General features: G+C 41.2%; 1 protein-coding gene across 2 annotated transcripts in view; it reads left to right on the top strand.

Annotated features, from left to right (window-relative positions):
• Positions 1 to 1,198: 1,198 nt before the first annotated feature.
• LOC121282306 (sestrin-1-like) overlaps positions 1,199 to 19,385 on the top strand; it is a 56,698-nt gene continuing 38,511 nt past the window's right edge. The window contains exons 1-2 of one of the 2 annotated variants that reach the window (XM_041195968.1): positions 1,232 to 1,340; positions 11,664 to 11,785. Coding sequence is in view for 1 of the 2 variants with exons in the window: in XM_041195967.1 (XP_041051901.1) it covers positions 1,248 to 1,340 (93 nt within the window). In the remaining variant the exon portion in view is untranslated. Of the gene's footprint in view, positions 1,341 to 11,663; positions 11,786 to 19,385 lie in introns of both variants that reach the window. The other variant, XM_041195967.1, reaches the window with a different exon arrangement.

The following is a 19,385-nucleotide window of genomic DNA, read 5'->3' as shown; positions in this document are numbered from 1 at the left end:
GTCGTGGGGACTTATCAACATTCAGTCCCATTAATTTCTCCAATACAACCTTCTTACTGATACTAATTCTCTTCAATTCCTCATTCTCCCTAGTTCCTTGAATCTCTACTTCTTTGTATCTTCCTCAGTGAAGACAGATACAAAGTAATCATTTAGCTTCTCTGCCATTTCTCTATTCCCCATTATAAATTCTCCTGATTCTGCCTGTGATGGACCCACATTTGCCTTACCAATCATTTCCTTTTACACATCTATAGAAGATTTTACAGTCTGTTTTCATGTTATTTTGGTAGTTTATATTCTCCCTTTTATCAGTTTCTTGGCCCTCCTTTGCTGCATTCTAACATGCCCCCCACCCCCCCAATCCTCAGTTTACTACTATTTCTGGTGGTCACTACATTACTATTTATGGGACCTTGTGTGCACATTATACCAGTGACTATTTCATTAGCTGTAAAGTGCTCCTGAGGTCATGAAAGATGGTATATAAATGCAAGTCTTTCTCTCACACATGCTCTTTACAATTGCTGGGAATCCTTAACACCAATTCTTTTTGCAGCGATGCTTTTGTTGCTTCATATAAGTCACATCAGCAAAAAAGTAAGCTTTGCAAACTATATTTTGGAGTGGGAACCGTCTCTTTCACTAGCTTCGCATATTGAGAAGTGCTGGGGCAAAAGACTGTGTAAAAAAAAAGAATCCACTTTATGATAAACATTTTTTTTCCCCCGATCTGCTGCAACTTGATCGCAACCGTAAAGAGTCTGATGAAATCTCCTCTGGTGATTGGATCATCAGCCTCCAGCTGTCTACATTCTGGTTGGCCGGCGCGCCACCTTCCTCTTGGATACAGAGGGCGGGTCACTGATTGGCCGGCGGTGACGCGTGCAGGGCGGGGCGGTGCGGAGAGGCGGCTTTGATTGGGCGAGGGAGGATGGGGGGGGGGGCAGTCAGCGAGGCCCGCCCCCTCCCTCCCTCCCATGAAGGGGGGGGGTGGGGTGGGGTGGAGGACGGACCGAGCAGCGATTGGTCGTCGGGGGGCGTTTGAGTGACGGGCTGGTGCCTCCTTCCGAATGAGATTGTGTCCTGACTTGTAGGGAGGAAGAGACCGGCTTTGCGGGACAAAGCCCCGGCTCCAGCGGCACAAACCAGAGGGAAGGAGAGAGGGAGGGTGGAGGGAGGGAGGGGGGGGGGGGAAAAAGAAAGGCAACAACGGGGGACAGAAAAAAAAGCTCAATGCAAAGAAAATGATCATCAGCATCAGTGAGGAAAACGACAGGAACCCAGAGAACATGGCAGCGGGGGAATATTTAAACCGCTGTCAAAGGATCTCCAGACAGGTAACCGTGCAAAAAAAAAAATATAGAATATGAACAAAAGGAATAGCAAAGAGAAAAAAAGCAGCAGCTCCCTGTGCATTTAAATAAGCTAATTTCTTTCCAGATTGGGGTTAGTGACAGGCTGGCCACCAGCCACCCCTCACATTCCAATCTGGTTTATTATCACATTATTTTTTTTTTTCTCTCTCTTGTGTTCTTGCAAATCTTTCATTTGCAGCATTGAGCCCGGCGACTTGCAGAAGAATTCAATGAAACTTGTTTTGTCCAGTTGCATTTGCGTTAAGCTTTCTATTTTTTCTTGCTCCTTCCCAAGTTAAAACATTTGTCTTCCTCGTAATGCAGTGTTCCTTATTACCTACCAACACCTCCCCCCCCCCCCCATCCCTCCCTCTCCCCCTATTTTATATATTTTTCTTGTTTGTGGATTTCAGTCACAAAGACACAATGAAAAAGGTGCATTCTGTTGCATTTTCCTACTGACTCGATCCTTCCATTGAATTATGAAATGAAGGTTTGATGCAGGAGATTGTAAACTTTTTGCAAAAAAAAATTTCTTACAAGGTATTGTAACTGTTTTTTTCCTCCCTCACCACCACCACCCCCCTCCCCCCTCACCTTCCCCCCTCCCCCCTCACCTTCCCCAGTCGGCATTAATTGTGTATAAATTTGCAGAATCTTTCCTCGATTACATTTCAAATTACGTTGGCCAATTAAAGTGTGATTGAAAAATGTAAAAATAGTCATTCTAAAATTACAGCGCTGCAAATTCCACCGCATCGAAGTGTTAACTACTGCTCCGAGATGGCAAACATGTATATGTGCTGATCATTTTAAATGTTCCAATTCCATTTTAGTTCAAGGATATGATTCCTATTGTGATGCAGTGATCCTATACGAATCGATTAAAATGCAATCTGCTTGCATCATCTTTCCGTTTTCTTTATCCTCCTGTACTTTACATTTTTTTTTTGTCTTGCTGTAAAGAAAGCATTTGGCCAACATCGATGCCAATCAAAGTTGTTTTTCTCTTTCAGCCGTGCCCGCAGTATGTGTTCTGCCAGGGCAGGGGGAGCTCTGGTTGAGATTTACTTGTTTACATCATTGCTGGATTTATTCCAGACCCCTTTGTGATTTCGTTTAAAGCTGCAGATCTCCCCTTTCAATCTGCCAAATTCTGCAGTTCACCCCACTAACAAACGCTTCTGCATTCACATTGGTGTGTAAAGACAGACAAATAGATTTATTGTTGCAATACAATTGCATTTTTTTTTTTGCAGAGGAAAATTCCTGGAATTAAATTTAGGCTGTGGAGAGGTAACATGAGAGAGACAAAGCCTTATTTTTTTCGGTGTGTTTAAGTTTCTGTGATCAAACCAGGAAAAAAGCAAGCGCCAGTTTGACTTAAATTCATTAGTGCCTGTGATGTTTTATCAAGAAGACTTGGCATTCTACAGTTGCTTATCCTTTTTCTTGGTCATTTTCTCATCCTTTGTGTGCTCATCCTGATTTCTCGTTCCACAAATTTTTGCTGCAAGTTTGTCACAAATGGAATCCAAGGTTTAAGAAATACATGGATTGTTTTCTTATCGAGCTGCATCCCCAACATGTAGTGTTGAATCTGTTCTTTTTTTCAGTTACTGCTTCTGTGTTTTAATTAAAGACCCAGTGCAGAATTGTTAGTAAGTGGGGCTGACACAAAGCTCTAATGAAGTGCTGAAGCCTTGCTGCCTGTTTACTAGCTCATGCTGATTAAGATCACTTTTGGACTGGACAGTTTATGAGCTGACTGATCCAATTTTTAATATGGAAACAGGTATTGCTTAAGTCTGTTTTTTATAAAACGTCAATTTTCTCACTTATGAATCTTAGGATTTGGAAGCATTAATTATTACGGTCATTAAAGTTTTCATTGAACTTTGGTCACAGCAAACGTCTAACCGCCCACTATTCTACACCTTAACCAGTCTGGACTGCACAGATTGACATAACCGTAACAGTCCTTCAGGATTCTAGGTTTTGATCATTTAAAAGGATAGAAGCACCAGAGGGGAAACCAAACTCAGTAAAGATATCTGGGCAATAGTTTCAGACCTGAAGACCATTGTGCTAAGCTTGAGGTTTGAACAGTGCTGATTCTGTTTGAAAGTCAACTGGTGCAGTTGGGGAAAAAAAGGCGGAACACTGTAGATCTAATCATCTTTAATGAAAATAGCTTATGCACTCCTTTGCTGTAAACAGAATTGCACCACTATTGTTCTCTCACTATCCCCTCAGACAATCACCGCCATTCCCCTCTTTTTTATATGTTTCCCACTGACATATACTAGTATATATCTTTTAGGAAACGAATTTGATGCCCAGTTTTCTCCTGAAGATGCTGACTCATACTGCTCTGTTTTTATGGGCTCCAGAACTGTCTGGTACCTTATGCAAACGAGTATTCTTTGTGTGTGAGCTTTGACATGATGACTGGCCAGGCTTTTTAAGCTGTGGGTGACATCATAGCCAACCCCAATCTAGTCCTGGTCCAGCATTCACTTATGTAAACCTTCCAGCAGGGTCACCATACGCGAATCAGGAGCATGAAATCTGGCTATTGGAGAGACCAGTGTTAGTGGGCTGAACGGTCTGTTCTTCTCTATGACTTTTGCTCTTTTAATGTAGGTCATGCATTGGACAGTTAATAACATGATTTAAACAGCTTAATAGCTGGGAGTGACCCACCAACACGAGCAAGTGGTTCCCACCAGTGGTAAATGTGGGAAAGCGCCATGGGGAAAGCAAATGTACAAGCCTTTTGTGGAAGAGAAGCTTTGTATATTTAACAATTGGAATCGAATAAAAAGGAAACAGTGGCTTTTTAAAAAAAACAAATTACCCCGTCAAAAGTAGGTCAAATCAAAAGAATAAAAATTAGGAAGTTCAAAGAGGAAAAAAGATGGCCAACTCAATAATTTTCAAAACAGGCCCTTAATAAAGGTTTATGAAAAATGGTGGAAATACTTCACGAGTTTGTCAGGGGAGTGTTGGGAAGAACTGATTACTGGTGGAAGAAAACTGACGCAGTTTTCAACGTGATGGGCAAGGAAGACAACCCATCCAATACAGCTTCCAATTCTGGTAAGTTTTCTTAACATATTATTTTACCATGTAGTTCACTGCCCAAAACTTCCAACCACATATAGTCTAGGTTACCATGATATGGGAAATAGTAGGACAGGATGCAAATGTATTTATAATAATTGACAACATTTGTCTTCAATTCACAAAGTTTGGTCGTCAAAAATGATTTGATATCTTGTGTAAGCCCATTCTTATTTTCAAATTTAACCCTCAAATCACACACAGTCAAAATCATATATTCATAAGTCATACGTTCATATCTACACATTTCCAAACTTATCCACTCCTAAAAGTTCATAAGGAAATACAACCATCAGGCAAAAGGAAAAATTGAAAGAAAGGAAGGGCACTACTGCCATTTGACTCCCTCAACATCCAAGGAGCCAGGAAAAGACAATTTGGGGACCATTGTAAGTTTAGTTCCAGGACCCTTAACCGACCACCTTACTAGAGGATGGGACCTTTGCTTGGGCACATTGAAAACATGAAGGGACACATCAGCCATGGGGGGTCAGGAGTTCTCCAACTCAATTTCAACCAACCATCACAGCTTGAGGCAGGCAAGGAGCATCCCAAAGCCTCGAAGCACTGTGAAAGTTTCGAATGTTGTGTAGATTTTATGCTAACTGCATAGCAACATTGCTTACTGTGTCACTTTATGCAAATTGACAAGGGGACAGCTAACTGAACAGAATTGGCTTTAGTTGGTCTCTTGACAGTATTAGTCTGCATCAGGTGTCTTAATGAGCCCAGCTCAAGTATGTCATTATTCAGAGCCCCTTGAAATCTTCTGTTGGTCCGCATGTCTGAATTTTTGGGAAATGTTTGAGTTCGACTTTAGATAAAGCGCAACTCCATGTAGACTGTCCTTGTGGTAATGTCTCTGCTCCCAGTATCGTACATCAAGTAGTTTACTGCAATGATCACCTTAATGTAGTGGACCACCAACTTTCTGATGTTACTTATGTAAAAGTATCCATTATAGTTCTTTTGTTTTTTTTTCACTGAAATCATTAAATAAACTATTATTGTCGTTGATGGGTTTAGGCCTGCTTAATCAGGAAACTCTATCAAAATAAACTGGAAATTCACTGTTGGGATGAATGGCACAAAACATAAATATTCTAGGGACTTCTCCTTAGCTAGAAAAGGTTGTTAATTATACCTTTTCCAGCTCTCTCAAAGGCAAAATTGATAAATCTGTCACCAGGTATAGTCACCAACGACACAGATCAGGAAAGTTCAAGACCGGGTTCCTGGTCTGCGCTGATATTAAGCAAGAAAATGATCCTCCATACCTCAGGGTTGGTAAGAAAAATGGTTGCCATTCAGTGGCTGCTGCTGAAAAGTGTGAAAGCAACACCCTCTGATGATCCAACAGTCTCCCAATGCTGAGTCTAAGCTCAAGTGTGAAGAATGGCTAGTTGGGTGCCATCCAAGAAGGCTGTCAGCGCCTTGCTGTTCTCCAGGAAGAGTTAGCACCTCCAGGAGTGTTGGAGGAGGAGCAGATGTTAGGGAAGGAATCTTTTTCCAGCAAGAAAGCGTTTGCATTGTTACATATCAAAAAAGAAGCTTGTACAAGATAATTGCTGAAAAGAGAGACGTGTTGCCGAAGCTTTTCATCTTACACTCATAAGGACAAATGCAAGAATGCCAAATTTCAAACAATCACAACAATTTATACTTCAGGAGGAAAAAAGGCTGATTGGTTGAGGCGTTGCCATGGAGAAAGCAATAGGGAACTATAAACTCCCTTGCAGCTAAAAAGGCAGATGGTATGTTGGCCTTAATTGCGAGAGGACTTGCGTACAGGAGCAAGGATATCTTACTGCAGCTGTACAGGGCCTTGGTGAGACCACCTGGAGTGTTGTGTGCAGTTTTGGTCTCCTTATCTAAGAAAGGATATATTTGCTGTAGAGGGAGTGCAGTGAATGTTCACCAGACTGATTCCTGGGATGGCAGGATTGTCGTATGAGGAGAGATTGGGTTGACTAGGCCTGTATTCACTGGAGTTTAGAAGAATTAGAGGAAGTCTTATAGAAAGGTATAAAATTCTGACGAGGCTGGACATACTGGATGCAGGGATGATGTTTCCTCTGGGGGGACTAGAACGAGGGGTCACAGTCTTGGGATACAGGGTAGACCGTTTAGGACTGAGATGAGGAGAAACTTCTTCAGTCAGAAGATGGTGAACCTGTGTAATCCTCTACCACAAAGGGCTGAGGAAACCAAGTCATTGAATATATTTAAGAAGGAAATAGATATATTTCTAGACTCAAAAGGGGTCAAGGGGTATGGGGAGAGTGTAGGAGTATGGCGTTGAGGTAGAAGATCTGCCATAATCATATTAAATGGCGAAGCAGGCTCGAAGGGCCAAATGACCTACTCCTCCTATTTTGTAGATTTCTATGTGCTTCCGGGTAATTCAGAAAGGCACAAGGCTTGAACATATCCCTGCTGTTTGCAGGGGTCCCTACATATTAATGTAGCAAACAAAAAACTACAGTTAGATGTTATTCTGTGATTGGGCAGCATTTGCTGAACAATTCTGAGTGTGCTAATAGTTACATTAACAACCAATTTAAGACTATCAGTCAAACGTGACCCACATTCATACGCAGAGACCCTTCTCTGCAAACAAAAGGAATATGTTCAAGCCTTGCATCTATTTTGAATTACCAGGAAACTTGGGAAGCTTATTTTCCCCATGGCTTTCTCGGTGGCAATGCCTCAGCCAATCAGAGTTGGCTTCCCAACCAATCAGCACTTTCTTCTGCAGCAGAAACTTTTGTGATTGTTTGAAATTTGGATTTCTTGCATTTGTCCTGGTGAGTACAAGACGAAAAGCTTCGGCAACATCTCTTTTTTTTCAGCAATATATAAGATAATTGCTTGGATGTTTATCAGCACATCCATTTCTGGTGGCTGATTTTGAGAAAAGCTTACAGGGCCTGACATCTTCTTGGCTCCTTGATGCTGGTCTTAAAATGTAGTTCAACTGGGGACAGTTTCTCAGCTGGTATTGAGCCTGAATCTGGACTCAGAAGAATGACCAGTTTGGCAGTATCAACCTGGCTGGTTGGATTGGCCATCCAAGTGGATAAGGAGATCTTCTAATCAGCTTGACGTTTGGTGGTCACTACTAAATATTTTTCTGTTTCCCACTCTACCTCTCCTACCCGAGTCACATTCCCAATTTGAAAGAAAAATCCATGATCCTTTGTCTTGGTTTTGGTTTCTGGAGTGTTCTGACAAATGTATCTTTGTTGTGGTTCCTCATTTCCTTAATGTGCATGGAAGCTGGATTACTGGGACACTTTGTTTTTATGACTGGCTATGTCCAGTACACTTTCCACTTATTTCATATGTCGTAAAGTTCCTTTGCGCAAATTTTATAATTATTATTGAAGCCTTTACATACCACCTCCAGATATCTTCTACAATTGCATCATAGTTTGTCAGTGAATCCAAATCATTCTGTAAACTTCAGCCATTTTATATATAGTACAGCATATCAGGGCCAATTTATCTAATGTTGGTCTAACTATGAAGGGAAATATTAAACCTAGATGCTGCCTGACCTACTGAGCAGTTCCAGTACTTTTCTGTTTTTGTTCCTTTTCAGATTTACCGTTAAGCGCACAGGAAAAAATTGCAGAAAATGGCAGTTTGCCTTATCTTCAGTAAAATCTGCTGCTTAATCACTAACTTAGCCACTATTCAGGAATCCGTTATAACTGCTTAATTCAGTGCATGCTGTAAATACACCAGAATAGCTGCACTGAGACTTAAGCAGATTGATGTACTGTTAGTATTTTGAAAGAGCCCAATTAACCCTTGTTCCCAATTCTCAGGGATCTATTATTGGAAATAATTTGGTGCAGTAACAGTTTTCTACCCCTTGGGTGACTTTAGTATATTTTGTAAATAGTGACTATTATTGCTAGCCCTGAAATTCCTGGTGGTGCAGCATTTAGCTAATCTCCAGCCTTAGCCTCTGCCATTAAGATCTCTCAGCAGACTTATCAGCTCTAAAGAACAGGCACTTCACCACCAACTTCTTGGACAACTAAGGATCGGCAATGAATGCAACCATGCCAACCTCGCTCATACCCTAAGAGCAAATAAAAAAGTAGGCCTCAGATTTTCCCATAATCCTGGTGGAGTTTATGAGATTAGTGAGAGGGCATATCATTTACACAGGACAGCTGTATACAAGTGCAACTTTTGACTGCATTTCTGGTTCTCATCTGGCCTATGCTGCTGGAAAGTCCCCAGCATCTGTCTACAAGGTGTGGAGTTGCCCAGGCCCCTTAACCTTGGCAAGCAATTCACAAAAACAAAATACTGTAGATGCTGGAAATCTGAAATAAAAACAAATACTCAGCAGGCACAGCAGTATCTGTGGAGAGAATGCTTCAGGTAGATCAGCATTCATCAGCTAGCTGGTTTCTAAAAGAAAATATTCTTCAGAGGTCCAGCCTTCTTGAACCAGAAATGCAGTCAAAAGTTGCACTTGTATACAGCTGTCCTCTGTAAACGATATGCCCTCTCACTAATCTCATAAACTCCACCAGGATTATGGGAAAATCTGAGGCCTACTTTTTTATTTGCTCTTAGGGTATGAGCGAGGTTGGCATGGTTGCATTCATTGCTGATCCTTAGTTGTCCAAAAAGTTGGTGGTGAAGTGCCTGTTCTTTACAGCTGATAAGTCTGCTGAGAGATCTTAATGGCAGAGGCTAAGGCTGGAGATTAGCTAAATGCTCCACCACCAGGAATTTCAGGGCTAGCAATAATAGTCACTATTTACAAAATATACTAAAGTCACCTTCGCCTGGAGCTTTCCTAGTGCACTTACCTCTGCTCCATACAAGACAATTCACTGGCCAGGGCAATAACTCACTGAGACATGAGCTGCATTACACCCAGTGAGTGAAGCATCCTATGTGCCATATGTAGGCCCCACTGGTTCCTAAAGGACAATTAGGATTTTTACACCATTCCATCAGTTTCCATAGTTTCTTCATACCATTTCACATATTAACCAAATTTATTAAATTTAATTTCACAGTTTATCATGGTAAAGTTTGAACTCCTAACCTCCAGATTATAAGTCCAGTGCCATTACCGTTATACCCTTGATTAGTTAGTCGGTGAATGTAGAAACCAGAGCCAGTCTTTACTTGATACAGAGTGAATTGTTACAGACATATACCTCCTAGCTTGATTTGCACCCTGTGTCAGTGTCTCTTTATATGTGCTCAAGTAACCATCCAATCAATGGCCTCCATCTGTATATACTTAACCCCAATTGATACAGTTAACAACTCTCCTTACTAAATGACCTAATGATGCGATCTTTGTTTTATTCAATTGCTATGTCAGTTAACCACTTGACAGTTGGACAAAAAGAACAATGTTTTCATGAGTAACGAGTACAGGGGAATAATTGAAACAGCAATGTAATCTGTACATCAATGAACATTTTACTTATTTACATATCTAGTGGAGAATGGAATTGGCAGCTTTGGGTTTGGGTGTAGACTGAGATGATCAAGTGCTTAGAGATTCAATATACAATTAATTGAAAGAATCAAGGGGCCTGTTGTGTTTTTTATATATAACACGTGAACAAATGTGCACCTTTATTCACCATCTACACACCTACCAATTTGCTTACTCGTTTATGGTCTGTTTTTAAGTTATATACTTCTATTTCATGAGCTCTCCTTTAGCTCATATAAATCACAATGATCCTGTGTGTTCACATTGTATTTGTAAAGATTTAATCGAAGTTGTATAAAACTAAAACTGAAATAATTAACTGATGTTATTCTGCTCATTGTTCAGCATTTCGTAACACATTACGATGATTACTTTGGCCACACGTACTTGGATCTGCAGCTCATAAGCCCGCAAAAACACATTGAACATTTTCTTCGGCACAAATTCATTCCTTTGACTATTTGCACTTTTCTAGGAACAAGATTGCTGTAATCTTTTGGCTTTGATGGTTTGCCATTGGCTACTTGACTTTCGAAATATGTTGCTTTTGGGATAATCTGATGCAGCTTCATGGCTGCACAGTATTTTTGTCTGAACCTGTTGGACATTTTGAGGAGCATATTAGCAAGAGGTATCCTTCATTGCTCGCAGGTTTCAAACAAATGTGCTGGAAAATCATTGAGGTTTGCCCTCAACCTTTGGTCTGCCTTGCATCCATCAAAGGAATATCTTGGAATTTTGATAACCTGTTCATTCTATGGAGAGATTCATAAAGTATCCTATATTGGACAACATGAAACAGTTTCACAGAATTATGTAACTTTGCTAGAGGCGTGCTAATGGCTAGGAATGAACCCCTGGCTTGTAAGAGTCGTGGGTGCAGTTAATGCATTTAAGTAGATAATGAGAAATCTGAAGTTTTGGATGGAGCTGCTGGAACATAGCAAGGCGCTGTGGTCAGGGCAACAGTGACAATTCACACAATTTATAGTGAATTACTCATAATATAATTTAAGAGTTGTTTTTAATGTTGATCAGCGCTCAAATACATACTTACCAGTTGTCTAACAATCAACTAATAACTGTCTTCTGGGGCGTGGGGTACAGTTATTAATAGGCCCAGTTGATTCTAAGGGACATGTTTAGCAGTGGGAAGTAGGAATCAAGATCTCTGTGGCAGAATAAGCCAAGGGGTCCACAATGCTCCTAGATTTCATTAATGATTGATAGCTATCTAGCACATTGATGGGTCCTGGTGGGATATGATACCTCTCTAAGTCACCTGTAGATAACCTGTAAGCCAATATCTTAATGGGTAGGGTGGTCCTAACTGGACAATCACCATGACACTTAACAGTTTTCTATGCTGGTTATCTGTACAGAAGCAGCTAAGTAAACCAGCAAGATCCCTGTATGCGCCATGCCTTCTGCCAATTTGTACTTGAGTATTCTACTCTATATTTTCCTACATTACAATGGTGACTACATTTCAAAAGTACTTTATTGGTTTTAAAGCGCTTTAGGATGCCCATGATCTTGAAAAGCATTATATAAATGCAAGTTTTTTAAAATTTTATTTTATGTGCTTGGGCACATGGGATGTTTCCCATTGGGGAATGAGTGCCCATTCTGTGTCTGGCAAACAGGATCTAATTGTGTAGGTCTCTCTCTCTCTCTCTTTCTCTCTCTCTCAGTAGTTTGGTTTGAATGGTCTTGAAAAAGGTGATGGATTGATTTCCGTATGTGTCAAAGATCTGGAGGACAAGATCTCTGTCCTCAACATGGAAATCTCAGTAAATCAATCGGAAAATGAAAGGTAAGACCAAGGCATGGAACAAAATTTAGGCCATTTGATCCATGAAGTCCATTCTCTTGAGACCATGTATAATCAACCTTAGCATGGACTCTGTCCAGCTATTTAATCTCCTACGAAGGAAAGTTCTGTATAAATGCAATGCAGAATAGTAATGTAGCACAAGGTTGAGATAGCATTGATTGAATGTTTTAGTCTTGTGAAACATGTATGTTGTTTCCCTATATTACAACTGTGATTACACTTCAAAAGTGAATCACATTGGAATGTCCTGAGGTCATGAATAAGACACTGTAAAAGCCAGTGCTTTCTTGTGTTATTCTGTATGAATGTCCTGACCGCCATTGTTCTATGCACAGTATATACTGAACAGTTAGGGCAGAATTTAATGCCCTCACCTCTGGCGGGTTTCATGGTAAGGGTCATTTATTTCGGGTGGGAGGGTGACAGGTGAGGACCCTGTTGCCTTCCTACCTCCGGCCTGATTAAGACTGTGGAAAGGCCCATGGATGGCCTTCCAGCTCTGCCATCAATTGCAGCCCTTAAATGAGCAAATTAATGGGATCTCGCCAGGCTGGGAACATGACAAGCAAACCCTTGTACGTTTGCTTGTGGGCTCCCGGGGGATGGGGGTTGTTGGGGGTTTCCTCATTCAAAGGCACCTGAGGGACTCCGCATCGGGAAGGGGAGGGGCCCTGCTGAGAACCCCCTGCCCTTGCTGCCATTTGCACTTTCACTGTCATCCCCATCCAGAGACCCCTGCCAACCGGCATCACACCTGTGGCCTGGGATCCAGCAACAATACTTGGCTTTGAGTGGGTGTCGTACCATCTCCCTGGTAGCACTGCCATTCAGTAAAGGCCTCGGCGGGCGGGACCTCTGCCCCCAGGGCCCTTGATCCCAGGGAACCCTGCTACTGTCTGCTTAAGTAACCGAGTGGCACTTAATTCGTTAGGTCTTCCCTAAAAGAGGCAACGTGGGACTCCTGTCATCTCTCCAGGCAATGGTCAAGATCCCCGGCGCCTCCATTAAATCCAGCCCCTAGACTTCAAATGACTTCTTTCTCAGTTATTGGTAACGATGGCCTAAGCAAACTTAACACCATTCTCTGTGTCAGTGACATCCTGCTCAGCTGTTCACTCTCCACTTAACTAAAATCAGCTTTCAACATAGTTAATTTTGGAAATAAACCTCTGTTGTAAATGGCTAAGAGTTAAGAATTTAATTGTACACATACATACATACACACCCCTAAAAGAATTTGATGTATGCTATCTATTTTATCAAGAATTACAAAATTCCAGTCTGAGCAACGTTTGTGATCCACTCGGGCTTTGATTTTGTGGGTTGCTGCATGTCCTTACCTCTCGAACGCATTTTAAGTAATACTCAAGTTCTGTACTACCAAACGACCATTATTATCATCGTTCTCAGCCAGCTTATTTAACATTTTAGTACCATTTGTACCGTAGGGAAAAATTGTACTTAAGGTGATATGCTTTTAACGTGTGACACTCTGAATTTATTACCTCAAAATGCTTCCAGCACCTTCACCACTAGTAATAGACTTGTAATCATCAATAATTTATTCTGGTGTTATCTAGCTCAAAGCACACTCTTCAGACATAATCCAGATTGGAAGAACAGCAGAGGAGAGGAGAAAGTACAGAGTTAACCAATGAGGGCTTTGAATTCTGGGCCTGAAAACTCATCCAGTGTAATATCTGGACACTCTGGTATTTAGAAGAGCAGTGTAAGATTTCAGTCAGCAGGCCACACTGAATATAGCATCGAAGTGAGTCAACTGTGTCTGGTGTAATTCTTAAAACTAGGCATGTTTCTTCCATGTCCTGTTGCTGATCTTGCATTTTAGAGTGGCAGCCAAGGGACAGGCTCATGATCCTCAGCGACGCCAGTGAGAAGTGTAAGTGGCATCACCATTTTTATTTTCTGAGCCATATTCCTGTCCCTGAGTTAAGCTTCAGTTGGAACAGGGAATAATAGAAAACGTGTAGATATACTAGTCACAGAAATGTTACTGGGAAATAAACGTGAAAAGGTGCTGGAGAAAGCTTGTGAGTAGTGAAGAAAGTCTTATCTTAAATGTGTGCTTTCTTCTGATGGCACCATTTGCTTCTAGCTAACTGTTGCATGGGCGGGGGAGGGAGTGGGGGTGGATGTGACCTAGAAAATGCCATGTTAGCTAACCTTTCATGGCCCAAACTGGTTGGGTACCCTGGGCAATTGGTCAACAATGAGGTGAGATGCAGATCAAATGCAAGACTAACCAGACTTTGGAGTTTTTGTTGACTAAGAGAGTTTGACCAATCTGCAAAAAGCAAAGGAAGGTAGGCTTCTTCGCAAATATAAGATCTTTTTTAAAAAAAAAGAGCTGTTTAGCTTAAAAACCTGTTGGTTTCACTTACCACATACAGAGTGATCTGTGGTGATCTCTGTCCAGTCCATTTAATTTACTGAGGAAAGGCCTTTCCAACTTTCTCCCTGACCCTCCAGATATCTATCTGACCTTACACCCGATATTACTATCAACAGATAACATGTGCATAGGCCCAGCAGTTTAAGAAGTATAATGTCCCATGTAGCATTTAATCATTTCTGTCTGCACATATCCTTGCAATCATCAATCATATTCTGAAACAAAAATATTTATAAGGATCTTTTTCAAATATACTAATCAACATAGTATCAACTGCATTATCTGAGAACCTGAACGATATCCATTACTCTGTGGGCAAAATGGCTTCTCTCTAATATAAAATTAAAAATCCTCAACTAAAGCTAATGTCTTTTAATTCTGCACTCAAAACTCAAGTTAACTAAACTGCTTACATCTGCAGTATCTGTTGCACTTAGCCTTGTGGGACCTGGTTTAAATCATTGTGAAAGGATGATATATTGTCTTAGGAATGGCCTCAGTTAAACTTAAAGCTGGCGAGACTATCCCAAAATATTATTAGAGTGGAAAAGCTTGATTCAAAACTTGATCTATACTAGTTTACTTATGGGAAGTTATATAGGGCATTTCATGGCCACTGGATGTCTCAAAGCACTTTATATCCAATGAAACAACCATTATGCACTTTGCAAACTCCCAGAAACAGCAATGTGATAAAGACCAAATAATCTTATTTTTGATGTTGATTGAGTGGTAAATATTGGCCATATCCCTGTTCTTTTTCAAAATACTGTTGGGATGCTAATTCGCATCCTGGAACAACCTATTCCAGAATCAACATATTAGCTACTGGGGAAACTTTTTGCTCTAGTTTTGCTCCAGCACAGTGTATTGCAATGCGTTTCTTAACGGAGCTTTTTCATTTTTTATTTACCCCCAAACGTATTGCCTCTGAATTTTCTGGTGCTTTAAACATAGAAAAAGACTTGCATTTATATAGCACCTTTAATGAACACAGACATCACAAAGTTCTTTAAACCAATGAAACAGAGCAGCCATTCAGCACACAACAAACTCCCACAGTTAGCTTTGTAACAGTGACCAGATAATCTGCTTTTAGGATGTTGATTGAGGGATACATATTAGCCAGGACACCGGGGATCACTCCCCTGCTCCCCCTCAAAATTAGGCCACGGGATCTTTTACATCCACTTGAGAAGCAAATGGGACCTTGGTTTATTGTCTCTTCCAGAAGACAACCCCTTTGACAGTGCAGCACTCCTTCAGTACCCTGGAGCCTTCTGACTCAGAGGCAAGATTGCTACCAACAGAGCTATGGCCTCAACCAAACAGCCACATCTGCCATTAGGTATTGGGAGGCTATTCATTATTGGGGACAACACAGCTAAGCATATTCCTGCCCTTGCCCCATTTCTACATATGCATCATTTGGGTGAGTTGCTGGAATGATCAGGAACTGGAATTCTGTCAGCAATGGCTTAGTCGGTAACATTCTCTCGCCTCCTGGTTTAATCACAAAAAATCAAGAGTTACGCTTCAGTGCGGTACTGAGGGAGCACTGCACATTGCTGTCATCTTTCGTTAAACTGAGGCCCCATCTGCTAGCTCAGGTGGATATGAAAGATCCTGACAGTATTTTGAAAAAGAACAGGGATATGGCCAATATTTACCACTCATTCAACATCCATAAAAAGATTATTTGGTCATTATCACATTGCTGTTTCTGGGAGTTTGCAAAGTGCATAATGGGTGTTTCATTGGATATAAAGTGCTTTGAGACATCCAGTGGCCATGAAATGCCCTATATAAATGCAAGTCTTTCTTTTTATTCCTGGCTGATTTCCCACCAGACACTGTCCAAGTGTATTGAAACCAGTTAGAGCCCCTCCATTGCTGTCCCAATTGAAAACAAGCAACACAGCACAGCCGGGATGGGGGCTGGGGAGGGGTGCAAATCTGGGACTCCCCACTCGTCATCGTACTAGATGCCGTATTTATCCATCAAGCCATTGTGGAGCCTGGCTTTAAATTCTTCAAGAAACACCGTGGAAACATTTGTTTAGTACAAGAACAACTGATGACCCAGTGCCATCATCTCACATCAATGCAGCAATCATTTTAGCAGGACAGCAGTGCCCTTCAATAATCAAAAGTTCCAGACCCTGGAGTGAGGATTTTGTTGCATATGTTGGTTGAAGGCCTGAGGGAATGAAATTCAACTAGGGGTGGAGGAGGGAAGCACAAGCAGTGTTCAAATGGGCAATAGTTAACCCAGAGATGCAGACCTGTTGATACGATCACTCAGAATTTAGTTCTGCTGCAAGTCAGCCTCAGTAATCCACAAGAGATACCAGTGGCAGATCTTCACACATCACTTCTGCCCATGGAATAATATAGCCTGGAACTCTCTCCCTTAAGAAATTCATTGCTGAATCATGCTTGCCATAGCATACATATTAGCTTGTGGGAGGCTGTGCTTTGTTCCTTGGTACGCAGCACAATTTCTCCAGATTGTTCTGTGCTCCCAGCATCCCACTAAGTTGAAATTGGTGGAACAGGTCTCCTGGTTACAGACAGGTTACAGCTGTCTGCAGCTGCACTCTGTTTTTCTGTCTCCCAATGCCCCTCTGAGCTGGGTTTGCCCAGTGACGTAATCAATACTCACTACTTCCATACAAGTAGTTCAATAACACTAAGCAACCAACTGAGAAATAAGCAGGAGAACATCAATTCTAGTTCTTATTGGAAAAAGTGGTACCAAGCATGCAACCCTCAAATAAAAAATATTTCCTTCTCTTTTTCTTTATTCTTTCTGGTCCACTTGATTTTGTCTTTCATACTCTCAGCATCTCTTTGACATGTTTTTGTGTTCCTCCTCGCTTTTCCCACCACTCCTCCCCCCACTCCCTTTTCATTTTCCTTTCTCTGTGTTTCTTTCTTTCTGTTCAATCCAAGCACAATGCAAAAAAACTCTAATGACAATTGGAAGTGGAGTTCTGATCTCTGAGAATGTCCAATAGCTGATTGTGGCGCCCATAGTGTTGAGCCACATTTGCAACAGGATTTACAGGATACTCAACGAAGGGGTTGTCATCATAGATGACGCCAGCTGCTCTAAGTGACAACTTGTAAACAGATTTTCCTTTTGTAAAAAAGAATATGTATTTTTGAGGGGTCTGCAATCGCACTGCAGTGCTGTTGAAAATTAATGACTTTGTTTTTGCCTTATTTTAATCAGCTGTGGACCCCTGGGAACTGCAGCATAGTGGTGCTAGTTACTACTCACAATCAAAAATCTGCTGTTAATGGAAAATAAGTGCTGCAGAGGATTATTAAAGACACATTCTCCACCCACTCTCCCCCCACCCCCCCCCCCCCCCAAGCACCCCGCAAGTGCCTGTAGCACAGTACCGAAAAAACTGCTGATAAATTGGCATAAAAACCCAAAGTCCTCCTTTACTGTTACTGTTCCACCTGCTTAGCCCTGAATATGATCTCAGTTTGTTTATTTATTTATTTATTTTTTTGCAAATGAATTTGTTTGGAAATATTCCAATATCCACACTTGAGACCACACGTGCACTTTTCAGCAGGGACTGGGCCACCGGAGATTGAGAATGGGAATTCTCTTACAGTGTTTTTCCTTTTGTTGTCCCAAGCACCCCAGATAAAGATCACCTTTTCCTGATTGTGCGGACACATTGTGGACTCTGATTCCATAGGCAGCCAAATGGTATCTCCTTTGTTTTTCATTTGTGAGCCTCGTATCAGATGGCCAACTGACCATGGAACTCATTATAGCAAAGTCAAGTTTTGTCCACACACGCACGTACTCTCTTTCTAGCAGGAGTCAATGACGTGGGAAGTTCTGCTGATTCCTCCCTCGCCCAAAGATTCTGAAGCTAATTATTATTTGGTTGAGGTCAACCAGCTCAGCAGGGACGCAAACTGAAGGGTACTCAAGAATCTCTGTTTAAAAAAAAAAGTTGCCATAGAATATACTGAGCAACTTGGAAGACTTTGTAAAAGAGCAACTGGTTGAAGTCAATTTAAAGGGACCTGTCAAAAATGAGTCACCTTCAGTCAATTTCCTAACTGAAGGAATTCTGTTAACTTAGAAGGGACACTGCTGGAAGGGAGCTGTAACCTGCAGGGGGTGCAGGTTAGGATTTGGACTAAAGTCCTAGCCTTACCTGTTTAGAGAAACATTATGGGGATAAAGGTATTGCTAGCAAGGCCAGCATGTATTCAGAAACTGGTAGTGAACCTACTTCTTGAGCCGTTGCAGTCCATTTGGTGAAGATACTCCTCCAACTTGCATTCCCTGCAAGCATGATTCCTGCTGGGAGTGCATTTTGTGGAATTTTCCAGTTATTACTGAACCTATGCTCCTTTATACTGCCTTAATTATAAATTGCAGTTGCAGTTCCCATCGTGAGTTGATAAATATAAGGGTTTTATGTGTAAGACAGTGAGCAGGATAGTGACAGACTTCAGAAGGACTCGGGCAATCTGGTGAAATTGGCAGATTAAATTTAACACAGCGAAGTGTGATAAAGAGAGGTGATACAAAATAAGTGGTAAAATTTTAAAAAGGGTACAAGAACAGAGAAACTGGGTGTGTAAGTGCACAATTCATTGAAGGTGGTAAGATAATTTGAGGAGGCTGTTTAAAAAAAGCATATGGGATCTTTGGCTTTATAAATAGAGATAAGAGTTCAAAAGCAAGGAAGTTGTACTAATCCTTTATAAAACACTGTTTAGGCCCCATCTGGAGTATTATGTTCAATTCTGGGTACCATATTAAGGAAAGATGTCAAGCTATTGGAAAGAGTGCAGAGGACAAATGCTAGAATGATACATGGGACACAGCACTACAATTACATGAAACTAGGATTGTCCTCCTTACCTCAAAGAAGGTTAATAGAGAATTTGGTAGAAGTGTTCAAAACCGTAAAATATTTTGATAGAGTAAATGGGGAGAAACTGTTTCCAGTGGCAAAAGGGTTGGTAACCTGATAAGGTAACTGGTAAAAGAACCAGAAGTGACATAAGGAAAAAAAATCTTTATGCATTGAGTTGTTAGACCCGGGATTACACTGTCTGAAAGAGTACTGGAAGCAGAATCAATAGTAACTTTCAAAAGGGAATTGGATGAATATTTGA

The sequence above is a fragment of the Carcharodon carcharias genome, chromosome 9, assembly GCF_017639515.1.
Source record: "Carcharodon carcharias isolate sCarCar2 chromosome 9, sCarCar2.pri, whole genome shotgun sequence".
Classification (NCBI taxonomy): Eukaryota; Metazoa; Chordata; class Chondrichthyes; order Lamniformes; family Lamnidae; genus Carcharodon; species Carcharodon carcharias.
The sequence above is the reverse complement of the archived record's forward strand: the minus strand, read 5'-3'. Positions and strand labels throughout refer to the sequence as shown.